Below are 15,530 nucleotides of genomic sequence, written 5' to 3'. Positions count from 1 at the left end.
GATCTTTTCGTTCTCCTCGGTTCTTGTGAATGTTAATAAAACCTCATCACGTGATTCGTGCAGTTTCGGAAAGTATTTTGTGCCCCTACATTGGTTTTTAAAGTCATTTAGAATTGTACGCCTCTGACGCTTTAAAACGGTGACGCGTGTTGAGCGGCGTTTGTGTGATGTATTCTTCGGGTTTGTTGTTTTGCTTTAACATATCGGAAAGTTTCTTCCTTAAAAGACGAAACCAAAATTCAGGTACACATTTTTATAAAATGTAAAAAGACTGTTTACAATGGGCTTCAAAAATATCTTTGTAAAAGATATAATGCTTTAAATGTATCCAGGACTTTTTAATAAACTGAGCCGCTTGAGCACCAATGGGTTGTAGTCTCATTTTTTTAGTGGGGGGTTGTTTCTTTTGTTTCTAAAGTTCTGTTTCTGGTTGAGGCTCTGATTGATGGAACACGAAGGGAGAGCAACAGCTGATAAGCCTGTTCTGCCAGTCTCAGTGCCCTGTTGATATTAAGTCCTGAAAGCCCAAAAGCTTATTAAATTGTAAACCAAGTATATTGGTAACATTAAGGATTTCCTATGCATGGGTCTGGATTTCATGGATTGTGTAGTGATAAGTCTTACTTCTCTAATGGGACTGGGGCTCAGAACATTTCCCATTAAAAGAGCCGTACATGTGCACAGATCTGCTTTTGAAATATTGATGAAGGTTGCTGTGCTGGGTTTTGGAAATAGACTTAATACTGGAGTATTTGGGATCTTCCTAAAAAAAAGTGTTTCCTGTATTAGGTGCATTTTCTTACTCTGGGGTAAAAAAAAATAAGCAGACAGATGAGACACTAATGATTTTAAACCAGTTTATACACCACTGACCAGCTGCTGCTGCAGCCTATAAGCTTTTCCGAACAAACTGGCTCGAAAGGTTTCTCTGCTGCAACCCCCACCAGGACTATGCAGTCTGCTGGTAGAGAGTGCGGCTTGTGAAAGACCTGCGTCTGTGTGGTCTGCCATGTTCAGAGAGCGTTAACAGTGAGAAGTTGCTCATCTGCAGAAGCACATGAAGAGGGTTTATTGCAAGGTAAAGAACTGTTCAGAAGCATTAGGTAGAGTAGAATCCTCCATCCTGTTTCCTGGAGTAGCCTCGGTTTGTGGATGCATTGTGATGGCTCTCTGGGAAGACAAAGGGAGAGTTGGGTGAACATCTCACCCCTGGGGTGACACTTATTCGCAGCAGCACCCTGTCATTGTTGTCTTTTGAATACATGTCAAAGAACCATGAAGGGCGTTAAGGGTGCAACCACACAAGCAACATGGGTCAAAGTGTAATGTAAATTTAAACTAATGTCCCTGCCTTCAAGGTGTTCTCAAAGTACAGAGAAAGGCCTCTTTGCTCTCTTAATAGGTTGAAGTTTCCTGCTGTTGGTATAAATGGAAACATTCCTTGCCACCTTGCAAATGCAATAATAGCACAATGGAGGCAGAATGATCTCCTTTCATCCTTGTGGACCACTTCAAAGTTAAGTGGCATGGTAAACATAGTAACTTGTGGGAAACATTTGTGGTTGGGCAGATACAGTAGATGTGCATACCTCAGAAAAGTGCCAGTCTATTGCATTTGAATTACCTGAATATAGTGTTTTTCAGCTACTTAATCTATGGGTTACCTTACTTTAAAAGGGCTTTATTTAACAGAGTACCTGCATGAAAACAAGGGGAAAATCAAGAGTTGATAAATGTGACCAGCCCAGCAGTCATCAATCCTAGAGAGATGCACCTGTGTAAACTAATGTCCATCTATGTGAATCGGATATCGCACACTGAGCAATAATGAGATGGACACCCTTCTGGGCTTAGTAAATGGAAAAGTGCAAATTGAAAGCTGCAGTGTAGGTGGGGAACCTTATCTGGTTGAATAATGACAGTGCAATCTTGTCTCTTTAAAAAGGCTTTATGAATTCAGCCTCTGAGCCTTGTCCTTTTACAACAAAGCAAGTGAGCTGAACGAGCCTTCTCCCTTAATGTGCTGAGCTAATTTTATGACTAGCAAAATGTTCAGAGTTGTTTCTCTGGTTCCTGGATGTAATTTGTATCTGTGGATGAATCTGTGTGTAAAATGGAATGTTGTTGGTCTATGACGTTATTGCCAGACTGTGGCCTGGAGCCTCACTGCTCACCTATGGTTCCCTCTATGCTGTAGATGGAGGCTTTCTGGGGGCTGACCCAAAATTTGATGGGCAGTTTCTGGAGCTCAGGCTGTGGAGGCTTTTCTTTCACACGGTTCTTGAGAATCCTCCTGAAAAGGTCCAAATGTTTCCATCAGAACCTCTGATATCAACCTTGATATAATTATGAATTGCTGTGTCACTAGGAAAAAAGAGACTTGATCTATCCTTCCGTTTTCTAACCATTTTGTCCCATTCAGGGGGAGCTGAAGCCTGTCCTGGCAGGTAAGTGGAGCAAGGCAGGATACATCCTGGACAGGACGCCAGTCCATCACAGGGTACACACACAAGGCCCAAACACACTCACACCAGGGCCAGTTTTTCCAGAAGCCCGTTAACTTACCCGTGCGTTTTGGGGGCTGTGGAAGGCAACTAAAGCACCCGGAGGAAACCCACATGAACACAGAGAGAACATACAAACTCCACACAGACAACATCTCAGTTCAGGAATTGAATTGCTAGGCAGCAATGCTAATCACTCTACCATCGTTCTGTCCTGCTTCTGAACTAATTTCTCTTAAATGAGTTTTTCTTCACCCAGGAGGAAAAGGAAACTTGTGTATCATTCTTAAAAAAACAGAGGGGCTTCATACTGAAACGAGGGCTATTTTCCAAATCCTTAAATAGAGGCTCACACCAGGCACAGGTTCAGCCTCAGCTAAGAGAGGGGGAGTGGGATAGGAGGCACTCCTTCACTGTGAAAGAGCAAAGTGTTCATACCAAATAAGACTGTCTGCCACATCAATCATCAACTCACTTGCATCTCTGAAGAGTAGTTGTACTAAGACTTAAATTTGCAGGTTTAGTGCTCTGAATGTTGCTTTTCTCCCTCAGCTTTGTTCTTCACAGAACTGGTACAGCAGAAATGCAGTCTCACCTAAGAAGAAGGATGAGCACCTCCAGTCCTCAAACGTAGTGTTTTGGTTTTTGTTCCACCTCTCATCGGATTGAATTTAATTAATTATTTTGATTAAAGTCATGCCTTTCCAAGGCCCTAAATAATACATTTCCAATTAATAAGGACCCATAAAAGCTGCAGGGATCCTGCCTTTGGGGAATGGAATTGCACATCCCTGTCTCAGTTTAACACTCCTGTTTGGCTTAACATCCCGATGGGCTCTCAGTTTAATCATTTGCTCCGTCAGCCTTCCTTAATCAGTTTCAGCTCTTATAAAACTTGAAAGCAAAGATCTCATGTTTCTAGTAAGATGGTGAGAGATTGCTTGAAGCCTTCCAACACTGAAGAGCTGAAAATGAAAAGGTCAGGTTATAGAATGCACTACATTTGATTAAGCGGACAAGAATTCAGCTAGAATAAAAACGGATCATTAGAAGCCAGATTGATCTGCCCTGCCTCACAGAAAGCTATCTTATAGCATTTTTCAGGGCTGCCACTATGGCTTTTGGCACTAGTCTTTGACTTTATTATACCAACATTATAATAATAATAATAGCTTACATTATATAGCACTTTTCATGGACACTCCACTCAAAGAGCTTTACAGGTGGAGGGCTCCCCTCCACCACCACCAGTATGCAGCCCCACCTGAATGATGAGACAGCATTTATAGTGTGCCAGTACCCTCCCCACACACCAGCTATCAGTGGGGAGGAGAACAGAGTGCTGAAGCCAATTCATAGATGGGGATTAATAGGAGGCCAGTGGAAAATTTGGCCAGGACACCGGGATAACACCCCTACACTTTTTGAGAAATGCCCTGGGATTTTTAATGACCACATAGAGTCAGGACCTCTGTATTACATCTCATCCAAAGGACAACACCCTTTTTACAGTATGGGGTCTCCATCACTATACTGGAGATATTAAGATTCACACAGACTGGAGGGTGAGCGCCTTCTGCTGGCCCCACTTTCACCTCTTCCTGTCTCCTAGCTATAATTTATGATTAGACTCTAGAGGAGATGCACACAAGCATGTAAAAAATATAGATTTTAGTTATGTGCCACTTTTCTCACTTAAAACCTCGCAGTCGGTGGCTGATTGGATCTCCTGGCCACTGTGATCTCACCCGTGGTCTTCAGTGAATGTCTCTCTCTGGTACAGGGTCTCGTTCTTGTCCTTCAGGAACTCCTCGTGGTGGTCGTACAAGGATTTCAGCTGGAAGTCCAGCCTGTCCTGCGGGACCTAGGGGGCAAAGACAGAAAATGTATTTTCAGAGAAGCTGATCGCTGTGCTTGTGCAGCCCCATGGTTGAGCATTTTAGTAACCATGATAACCATCCATGATCAGAAAGTCTTGTTTTTCACCCTAGACAGGACATCAGTGCATTGCACTGTACATACACACAATTTATAGAGCACTTAACTGAAGGATCCAGCAGATATTATAGCCTTTAAATCATAAATGGATGAAGACCGGGAGCAATTTATGATCAATTAAAAAAGCAGTCAGTCAGAGATCATCAGGAACAGAACAATATCTCCCAGCCCTTGAGGACCAGTGTTCACCTCAAGTAAAGTCTCACTTGTTTAGTTCATCAGTAGCTCAAACGAGTGTTCCTGCTCTGTACAGACCCAAGAGTTAGTCTAGCCCACATGTCTTTAAAAACTGTAGCACCTGGAGGAAACCGCCATAGACATGAACATGCAGACTCCACACAGAAGGGTACACTAATCCGAGATGAAATCCTCTGATGCAAAATGCATTCATGTGACTATATTTTCAGACTGCACGTGTGTGATTCTTACCTCTGGATCGAAATACAGGACCTCTCTTCTGGCGCTGGACAGTGTAGCTCTGGCGTTCAGACGATTCCAGGGGTCTTCGTTCTGTGCCAGGTGAGTGGGTTTCGAGTAGGGCACCTTCTGGAGGAACGAGGTAGAGAGACCCTGTCAATACTTTATCTCCCACTGTATAGATTAGTCCTTTGGTAAAACAAGTTCAAATTTCAGATCCTTCTATGATTTTTTTTTTGGAAATAAGCTTTTCTATTAAATATACTTGTTTTTGTAGACATTTGTTATGAAAATTAAATTAAAAATGGATCATGTTTAGTTATTTTGTCAACAAGTACACTATCTTAATACAACGCATTTCATTGTTGTGCAGAGAACATATGGTTTTTATTATTAAAAAGCGAAAAACGTTTGCACATTGTGTTTTACCTGACAGTTCTTCGGTTTACCGGTAAAGGTGTCGTCGTTTTCATATTTTGGGTACGGAAAGGGGTCTCGAGATCGTGGCATCTCTAGATGCGGCAGAACTTTCTGTACTTTTCCTACAGGACACTCAGACTGTTTACACTGGCCACTGGGGTTGCTAGGAGACCCACTGTGACGTGCCCTTTGTCACTTTCATACGTCACTTGACCCGTCGAACGTCATCTCTTCTCGATGCGGAGGGGATTAATAAGAACTTTTATTTATTAAGCGACTTTCCAAACCCAAGGACGCTGTACATAATGATAGAGATAAAAAGAGAAAACAATACAATAAGAAGTAAATACAATGAAGCAGGAACATACATTTTTTGGATAAACTGTAAACCAATCAGATTTAGGTCCTAGTAAAAAGGTGAGTTTTAAGTTTAGATTTGAGAAAGAGTCAATGAATTTGCCTCTCGAAGAGTCGGAGGAAGGGCATTCCATAACAATGGAGCAGTGACAGAAACATGAAGGAATTCAGAGAAGTGTGATGGAGCCAGACTGTTCAGAGCCTTATGAACAGTAACAGGAGTTTACATTGTATAACTGACTATATAGGCCCGGGAAGATAAAAATACACAAATGAGCAATTAAGAAATAAATGCGTTGATAACTAAGTATTGAGATACGTGTATGTCGGTTTAGACATGGATTTTGTAATATACCTTTCGATATGTAATTCTATACACAGCAATGTATTTATTTACACATTAACTAATTTCTACATCTAAACCAATTTAAACTAACCAACCAGTTACATTTAAACCAGTAGCAGGATTAATGATGCAGTTTCTTGCTTATTAACAGGAGACCATCATTAATAAACGAGTAGGTAGCTGCGTCAACATATGTAAAACGCAAAGGAACAGGTAAAAGTTTATTCCATGCTATATTTAACAGGTAAAATATTTATTCCACACACACAGGGTCCCATCTGGGAGCTCTTGTGCTAACGAACCCGCTGGTGGAGGATGTTACAAACCCTAACCTTAATCTGTAATCCTGTCGTATTTTTTTAGACCGTGGATTTAAGAAACTAAAACTAACTACAAAATAGGCTGTCTTGGGTGGAGAACCTGCTGTAAACCCCGGGTATTGTGAAACGTATTTGAGATCTACACCTGTCCTTGTTAACACAAACACGAGTTTTGAATTGCAGTTAGCACAGAGTCTTCGGTTTATTTTGAATAGAGCTATTGATTCCGACGGGTGTGTGCTGTTAGCTCAGACAGGTCCTCAGTGGAGAATTTGAAGAGTGGGCGCCTGGAAGTCTGAAGCGGTTTTAAGTAGGACTTTGAGAGCGACTGCTTAATTTCTGTGTTTCTGCCCTGGGAGACCCCGAGAGCCCTGGGTCTATACTGTCAGGTGGTCGCTGTGGTTTGTGTCCCCAGTACACTGTCAGGATGGGCAGAATTTCAGGTCAATGTCCAATAGCGCAACACTGACCCATTAATAGCACATCAGAATCTGCTTAGGCATCGAGGAAATTACACTTGGGATTCTGACAAGCGAATTCATCCGCTTTTAGCTGCGGAACTGTAGCGCAGTGGTTAGTGTTCCGGCTGCAGCGCTGGGGCCCGGGGTTCAGTTCAGAAGATGGGGTGGTTTCTGTGTGACTTTTGTATGTTTCCTCCGGTGCTCTGGTTTCCACCCACGGTCCATTAAATACTGGAAGGTTGATTGGCTTCTGGGAAACTGGCCCTGGTGTGAGTGTCTGTGTGCCCCGAGATGGGCTGGCGTCCTGTCCAGGTTCTACCTGGCTCTGGCTCCCCCGTGACCTTTAATCGGTTAGAAAATGGAGGGACGGAAATTTATTAATGGATCATTTTAGTTACTTCTTGATTCGTGAAAATAAGATTGGCATTTTTAGAAACATAGCAAGCAAATGTATTGTAAAGTACAGTGGCAGACTGTAGCAACAGTCAGTTGGTAAAATTAAGTCTTACCAATTAAAATATGAGAGATTGACTACAAGGCGGGTTGCCTATTGTTATGTGGTAAATCCGGGCACAGTAGGTGGCGCGCCACAAAAGGTGGAAACGCCTCATTCCCACCTGTGCTGCCTGCGGCTTCGGCACTTCCCGTGTCCGCCGAGTGGCGGCGGAGAGCCGCAGTGCCGAGGTGTGTATATAATGAGCCATGATGGCTATTAAACAGGCGCTCAGTCAGTAGGAAGAGCATCCGGGAGCGCTGGGACATCAGTATCTTCCCATCGCTTTCATCGGCTGTCACTCTCACTAGAATCCCAGGCACAGCGCCTAGTACCTCAGTGAAGACAGACAGGATGGGCTTAAACGGTCTATTTTCAAAGACGTGGAGTCTTCCGACCTGCCTCCTGGTCTCCAGCTACCTCTCTGTGTGGATTGTGTCTGTCCCAGGGGGGACAGCGCAGGAGAGACAGCTGCCCATGTGTAAGGAGGTAAGGACCCATCCGAGACGAACGCTCTGAAGTGGGTTAGATATATAAAAACCGGCTCTGAAAGACGGGGTCTTTCGGGCTCAAACACTACCCCAGCTTTTACAGGGCTGTCGTTTTGTACGTGGAAAAAAAAAAACACCTGTTGAAATAGTCATTTTCCATATTCGTTTACTCAAGTGCCTGAGGAAATTGATGAGACACCTGGACAGGTGTATGCAGAGCCATATGCTGTCGCTGTGGTTTTGCGTTTATTTTAATCAAGTATAATAAACAGGTATAATCTTTAGGCAGCATGGATGTGCATCCTAGGTCTGAAAACACTGGCGGTACAGTAGTCTGTTTAACGAGCCCATGGAGTGTCTCGAAAGGCAGGCTGTCGACAAAGTTTAAAGCCTTACCGCTTTCAAACCTCCTGAGAAAAATAGTTCTTGTTTCACAATAGATTTCTCTTTGTGAGAAATGCTTTAAAGAATCTCTATTTCTTATTCGAGAAAAGGGGTACCACGATCTCTATTAAACCTTTATTAACTATATATTATTCATGATTAATTTTAGTAACCCACACAAAATCGAGGATTACAGTGAAATTGCCTTTAATGAATGTGTTCTCCAAAGAAACAGATGGTGCGAGGCAGGTGTACGCGCGTTGTCAGATGGCCCTTCAGTTGGAGTGCAGTTTGACATTAACCAGAGTGAAGTTAAAGATGTTATATTTTCCTTCCTTATTCTCGCATATATCCCCCCACAGGCTACTGGCACAGACGACCATTCTTTCAAAAAATGGAACAAAACACGTTTTCTGCAAATGAAAATTCTAAATTCTAAATCCTAAAACTCAGAGCATCTTTTGTGCAAAGCGCCTTTTCGAATAGGGCTCCCTAAGGGAAACACAATACAGCAAACGATCGGTTTCTATTTCTTTATAAAGTACCTGTGTAGTAGGTACCATCTCAAATTAGTTTGTAATAAGTAATGTAACAGTGGGGCAATTTAAAACTACAGTGGGACTGACAGATCTATAAATACATACAGTACTGTAAATCGGTTTGCACGCAGGGTATGTGAAAAACCGATTAATCTGCAAGAGGATCTAAACTACCCTTAAAACAATCTGAGTCATTGGATACATGAATTGGAATAGGTATTTTTTAAGTCTTTATAATTTACATATGTTTGATTTAGGAATTACCTTATAACCTTGGTTTGGATGTAGGGTGCCACATCTGTAACTGAAATTCTGAAGAGGTTACAGTGGGGTTCTGAGTTACCCTACAGCCTGCAAAATAACCAGCAGAGGTCAATTCCATACTGAAAAGTAGAAATAAAGAACCCAGATTTTTTGGCTGTTGTGCCTTCTTCATTAGAAGGCTGAGGAGCCATAGTTTCTCTTTCTATGTTTGAGCTCATCTTGTATTAATGCTTATGTGATAATGGTACTGCTGGGCTCAGTGGTTAGCATTGCTACCTTGCACTGTGTTTGCCCTGGGTTCAGTTCCTGAGGTGCTGTCTGTGTGGAGTTTGCATGTTCACCCTGTGTTTGTGTGAGCTTCCCCTCATCAAACCTCATCAAGTTTAATTAGGGTCTCTAAATCCTGCTTGTGTGGATGCATGCTCTGTGCTGGACTGGTCCCATCCAAAGTGTATTCCTGCCTTTTATCCTACATTTGTTGGATAAGATCCAGGTGGCTGTGGCCCTTATTAGTAACTTCCATCAGTGCATTTTCTAACTTCTTCTCCCAGTTCATGGTCGCGGTGGAACCAGAGCGTATCCCGGCAGGCTATTAGTAACGCATTTCTGTTAGATGTGTGAATAGTAGGAGCCACAGTGATGTGTCATGACGTGCTGGTTTCAGTCCTGGACTTGAGGGTCTATCTGTGTGGAGTTTGTATGTTCTCCCCGTGTTTGTATGAGTGTCCTCCGGGTGCTCCGGTCCAAAGGCACACTGGGAGGTTAAAACTTCTTGGAAAACTGGCCCAGGCGTGAGTGTGTGCTTGTCTGTGTGTCTCTCTGCCCTGTGACGGACTAGCGTCCCATTCAGGGTGTATCCTGCCTTGCTCCTGCGACCCCACGGCCCTAAATTGGAAGAAGCACTTTGAAAATGGATGGATGTTTGGATGGTAACCTCCTCTTGAACAGCAGGTAGTTCTTGATTTTCTTGACACATACTGATAAAGTTGGTCATCCTGTTCCAAACGTGTTGCGTAACCGCCAGTTCAGCACAGTCGTCATCGTGCTGCTGCCTGCCGCTGCACAGTGTCCATCCGCGAATGGCGTTGTAACTGTGAGTCCAGCCTGCGCAATCGGTTGATCAAATTTGATCTTAGACAGTGCCCACGTGTGTGCTCCGGTCCTTTGTTTCTTTGTCAAGCCTGTTGGGTTGACTTTGTCAGTACCCTTCAGAGTTTTGAGCACCTGTACAGTGTCTGCCCATTATCCATCTCTGCTCAAGATCGAAGAGATTTGTCTCTTTATGACTTGATGACTGTTGGATTAGGACTGTTTCTAGCTGGTCATTGTTCAGGCATTCCCTGGGCACCGATGTCCTGTCTGTTTTAAAGTGACAAAGACTGTATTCTCTTGTAGTACGTCCCTCAGTTTAAATTTTGCTCTCTTCACTATTCCTTTGTGTTTTGTTGTCTTGTTTTAATTAGTGTAACAGGCTCATGCTCCCTAGGGTGGGATTCATCTTGGTTGGAAAGGGGTGGTATAAGCAGGGCTGTGAGATACGGCAAGTGCTTTCTTCTTAGAGAGAGATCACTTTATAAGCCACGTAGGAATTAGCATATTAGCCATTTGTCTTTTCGCATACCCCAGCTTGCTCTCCATGAGACACACGGACAGGGAGAGAAGCTTGGGGTCAGAGCAGAGGGTGAGCCATTTATACGGTGCCCCTGGAGCAACTGGTTAAAGGCCTTGCTCAGGGGCCCAACGGAATTTAATCCGGCAACTTTCCAGCCACAGGTGCAGATCCTTAGCCACGGTGACACCGCTCCGCTTCGTGTTGGGGTGCTACTGGTCACTCCAGGTCCTCTTATCTGTGACGAGATACAGGACTTCAAATTGAGGACTGTCAGAGACTTTTCTCAGGTGTTTATGTAAATATGCAACAGCTATGAAAAGTGCTCTGTCAATGCAAAAGATATGTGTCCTTAATATGCTAATGTTTTAGCCTGGAGCTGCCTTAAATGTCACAACCTGGCCTGCAATGGGAAGAACACAAAACTGCAGTGTTCCTAGTGTGCTTCACAACTGATATAACTGGAAACAGCTCTTATTTGCATTTAGACAGGGGTGATTCATACTGCTTAGTGTGTTGTCCTGAAGTTTTCTTTGTGTAGGATTTTCATGCTGTTTGTGTGATGAATTGGCAGTGCATGGTGTACTTAGACACATCTAAGTCTCTGCATCTATTAAACAAAAATAGTGTTAAAAATGACACCCAGCTACACTAACCCTTCATCTGTCACTGCTGAAAAGATGGATTTAGACAGAAAAAGAACTGCTGACTCCGTCAGCTGATACTTCTTTGAGCAAAACGTGTGAAGGTACAGAAATCATATTTTCATATACCAAAGGATGCATGTCTCAACTGCTTGGCAGAACAGACTGCCAAAAGGGTAGTCAAGGCGGAAGCTTTTGATATGGCAATACTTCTGTAGAAATCTCAAGACTGTTACACTGATGGGTTCAATTTATTTTGAATAAAGTAGCATTGTTTTCCCCATTTAAAAAAAAACACAGCGGTTTTTGTTGCTGAAAATCTGAGGATGGTCTCACTTTGCACTATAGTTTTTTATCTGTTCATTTCATTTCAACCATCGTAAAAAGGGTGCCGATGTTAATCGCACCTGGTTTTTGAACACTTGTGAGTGTTCAGATAAGAGTCTAAATGAGAGGCTCAAAGGGACTCAGTTCAGGTTTGTGTAGAAGTGTCTGTATGGTGCTGGAGTTATAGATTCTCCTACTGATCTTTGTAAACAGATTAATTAAAACACATGGGTGAAATCTCACACTACATGGTCCACAATTATCATAGAACATCAGAAATATAGAGTCATACATTGGCTCAGTGGTTAGCATTGCTGCCTTGCAGTGTGGGGCCCCTGCGTTCAGTTCCTGGGGTGCTGTCTGTGTGGACATTGCATGTTTTCCTACTTGAATTCATATGTTCTCCCCATGTTTGAGTGGGATTCCTCTGGGTACTCTGGTTTCCACCCACAGTCAAAAGACATGCAAGGAAAAGTGTCCCCAGTGTGAGTGTGTATGTGTCCATATCTGTGTGTGTCCTAAGATGGACAGGCGTCATGTCTAGGGTGTATGGCTTGCTGGGATAGGGTTCGGCTCTCCTGTGACCCTGATTTGGATAAAGTGGTTGGAAAATGGATTGATGGATACAAATTTAAAAATAATCTGTTGAGGTGTCTTTTATTTGTAATATCGTGTTTTTCTGAAGATGTTTCCTTATTTATTCGGAATTGTCCAAATTACATTGTTTCCCCCGCTGTTTATAAACTGTTGCAGACTGTTAGGAAAATGTCATTAACCTGTTTGTGTAAGACACTTAATCTCGTCAGTTTAGAGCAAAGACAACTGAAGAAACAATCCTGATGTGTTAATGTCAACACAGGTACTGACTTTTCAACCATTAGCATGGGGACATCTGAAAGCTAAAAGGGAATACATTCTCAGACAGAGAATAGGAAAAACTTGTTTACCCAAACAGTGGTGGATGTCTGGAACAGGCTCTGTCAAGATGTGGCAGGATGAAATTGTAGATCCGCTTAGCTGCTAAGTGAGCAGGATGAAATTGCACCTTTTTTAAATTGCAACTTTTTCTATGTTGTCAAACACAAAAACTACAAACAGTTTGGGGTGAAGTGGTACCATATGGCACAAATAAAGTAATGAAGTGTTTATAGGTTTTGGTGACCAAGACATACAGTAATGTTACAGAACTTCTCTCTTTCAAAAGCTAAATCAGCCTTCTTTCCTGCTAACACAAGAGATCAAGCCTTCAGCAGGAGAATGTGTCTACTGAGCTGCACATGTGTATTAAGAACTTAAATCATAAGAACGGATGTATATGATTGTAACACTGGAATGTTATTCTAAATATTTTTGTTTACCGTATAAGCTGGTGTTTTAAGTGGTTCAATACCAAAAAGATAGTTTGGGGGTTAAATAACACAAATAATCAAACTGGAACACAGAGTAATTGTAAATAATCCAAGTATTTGGTTCATTTTGAAAAGCCTCCTTATCATTTGTTCTTTTGTCCTATAGTGAGGTATGGGGTATATTAAGCATAAGACTAGAAGCTGTGAATATTCTGAGTGCCCAGGAAACCGACACAAATAAAACATCTAGCTGATTTATAGATGAACAAATACATCTTCTGCCAGAGAAGGCCCAGAGAAAGCATCAGTGCTATAAAGTGAAAAGCTCTTATGTTCCATAAATACATGAAATAAACATTGATTTGTTGCAGCTGATGCATACCTCATCGTCATTTGTATTGGCAGAATAAGTGCGTCTGTGAGGCACGACTAGACCTGCTTTGCGCCTCTGGGGGCCACTGTATTGATCACTATCAGTTTAGATATCAATACTTCACAGAGGGCGAGAGAGTGTAACATTGTTGCTTCTCATGCTTGACTGGTCCAGCTTATTTCAGAGGCGCTAGCTGCGAGGTCGCGGTGAGAGAGAGGTGATGTTGCCCTCCGCGCATTAATGTTTCCTCACGCTGCCTGGAAAAGACTAATCAGGCCGCGATCTTCAGCAGGCCTAACTGGCATGGAAATCAGATGCAAAGCAGTCTTAGAAGGAAATCATCTGAAACTGTGGAATGCAAATTGCGATTTCGGTGGTGGCAGGGGCTGACGGAGAACACGGTCTGTAAATTGTCAGTCAGGCTGTAGCTTCTGCCTGTTCGCCCGAGGTGTTTGCTAAAGGCTGGAACAACTGCGGACGGTGGTCCAGCTGCAGAGTTTTAAATTCTGACTCGGTTTACAGTCTTCTTCATCCTAGCGTTAATCCCGCATCGGCGGGGTCCGCTTCTCGGGCAGCCCGTCTCCATTTTTTAGCGCGGTCACAAGTGTCTTCCGGGGCGACGTTCACTTTCCGAATGTCTTCAGTGATCCAATCCGATCTAATCTGACTCGGCTTACGGTGACCGGTGGCAAAATCATTTAAGGAGGCACACTTTACGGGGGGAGTTTTGAGGGTCTGGAACAAGTTACCAGCTGTGTTGTCGAAGCCAATAACTGGGTTTCGATTCAGTTCAATTTAAGCATTGATAATAAAAGTTGCTTACACACTTAAATAGCACTTTTCTGGACACTCCACTCAAAGCGCTTTACAGGTAATGGGGACTCCCCTCCACCACCACCAGTGTGCAGCCCCACCTGGATGATGTGACAGCAGCCACAGTGCACCAGTACTCTCACCACACATCAGCTATCAGTGGGGAGGAGAGCAGAGTAATGAAGCCAATTCATAGACGGGGATTATTAGGAGGCCATGATTGGTAAGGGCCAATGGGAAATTTGGCCAGGAAGCTGGGGTTACACCCCTTCTCTTTTCGAGAAACGCCCTGGGATTTTTAATGAGCGCAGAGAGTCAGGACCTCAGTTTTACATCTCATCCGAAGGACGGTGCCTGTCCCCATCACTATACTGGGGCATTAAGTCCCTCATGAACCGCAGGGTGTGCGCCCCCTGCTGACCCCACTAACACCTCTTCCAGCAGCAACCTTAGTTTTTCCCAGGTCTCCCATCCAGGTACGGACCAGGCTCACACCTGCTGAGCTTCAGTGTGCTGCCAGTTGTGGGTTGCAGAGTGATATGGCTGCTGGCTTTATTGCTTTATTGTCCTCTGGGGGAAAAAGGTTTTAGGGCACAGTCCCACACAACATTACAACAAGGAAGACAAACATTGCCAACAGAGAAGACAGTACTGCAGTGTTACAGATATTATTTCAATAAACAACTGAATGTGATCTTCAGACCATTTAGGTACGAACGGCAAAATGATCTAAATGGGCCAAATAGCCACCTCTTGTTTGCAGACTTTGTTCAGCTCTTGTATAACCCAACAGGCTAGGTACAGTTCGGGAGTGATTTGAATGGGTTCCCGTTATCAGACAACAGAGCCTCCCCGCCAGTTATCACAGAAAAGGTTCATCTAAGCACACAGAAAGCACAGTGCCTCGTGGAGCATTAAGAGGCCAAGCAGAGGTCATCTAGGTAGAACTCCCCCTTTATCTCATCTGTCGCTTGGTAACAAGAGCAGAGTGACCTGCTCAGGTGTGATGATTACTTTAGTGTTATAGGACACTGTGATTAATATATTTATATTGCTCTGCACATTGACAGATTGGTCTTGTTTTTAGATGCAATTTTGTGCTCTTCTTTGTGTTTGAATCCTCTTGATGTATAGTGGCATTGCTGTTTTTCGTTGCTTTAACTGTTCATGCAATACAAAATTAAATAATAATGCATCAGTTTAATCCCTTTTTATGTTTCACAAGCTGCTGTCACTTATGTACTGTATGTGCAGAATGTTTGATTTGGTTTTTAACTTTACGGCCTTGTTTAGGGTCATTTTATACAGACCGAAGTGTTAAATGTAGATTACATGAAATTATATGAAATCATGTGGGTGCTTTGTTGGTAGAATTAGTTTTATTTGTGCCCTGCAGCTCATGTAATGGATCAGCCTGTTAT

At 43.0% G+C, this 15,530-nt stretch overlaps 2 protein-coding genes across 3 annotated transcripts in view; one reads left to right on the top strand and one right to left on the bottom strand.

The window, feature by feature from the left end:
* Positions 1-843: 843 nt before the first annotated feature.
* Positions 844-5,501, bottom strand: cfap276 (cilia and flagella associated protein 276). 2 transcript variants are annotated; one of them, XM_088639939.1, is made up of 5 exons: positions 5,349-5,501; positions 4,932-5,048; positions 4,253-4,368; positions 2,175-2,293; positions 1,024-1,170 (listed from the first exon to the last, which is right to left on the bottom strand). In XM_088639939.1, the coding sequence occupies exons 1-5, from the start codon at positions 5,427-5,429 to the stop codon at positions 1,100-1,102; spliced, it is 504 nt and encodes a 167-aa protein (XP_088496065.1). In that variant the 5' UTR covers positions 5,430-5,501; the 3' UTR covers positions 1,024-1,099. The 2 variants fall into 2 exon arrangements, with proteins under 2 accessions (XP_088496066.1, XP_088496065.1); XM_088639940.1 differs by lacking the exon at positions 2,175-2,293 and having other exon boundaries at positions 844-1,170.
* Positions 5,502-7,516: 2,015 nt separating this feature from the next.
* elapor1 (endosome-lysosome associated apoptosis and autophagy regulator 1) overlaps positions 7,517-15,530 on the top strand; it is a 44,542-nt gene continuing 36,528 nt past the window's right edge. The window contains exon 1 of the mRNA XM_088639938.1: positions 7,517-7,805. Within this exon, the coding sequence (XP_088496064.1) occupies positions 7,671-7,805 (135 nt within the window). The 5' untranslated portion in view covers positions 7,517-7,670. The remainder of the gene's footprint in view (positions 7,806-15,530) is intronic.

This window comes from Lepisosteus platostomus, chromosome 7 (genome assembly GCF_059453375.1).
Source record: "Lepisosteus platostomus isolate fLepPlt1 chromosome 7, fLepPlt1.hap1, whole genome shotgun sequence".
In the NCBI taxonomy this organism is placed as follows: domain Eukaryota; kingdom Metazoa; phylum Chordata; class Actinopteri; order Semionotiformes; family Lepisosteidae; genus Lepisosteus; species Lepisosteus platostomus.
This window is presented reverse-complemented; position numbering and strand designations above follow the sequence as displayed.

Coding starts and splice junctions, on each gene's coding strand:
- cfap276 (XM_088639939.1), bottom strand. CDS start 5,429: ATGCCACGATCTCGAGACCCCTTTCCGTACCCAAAATATGAAAACGAC. Junction 5,049..5,348: donor GTAAACCGAAGAACTGTCAG/GTAAAACACAAT, acceptor TCGTTCCTCCAG/AAGGTGCCCTACTCGAAACC. Junction 2,294..4,252: donor ACATTCACTGAAGACCACGG/GTGAGATCACAG, acceptor GGACCTTTTCAG/GAGGATTCTCAAGAACCGTG.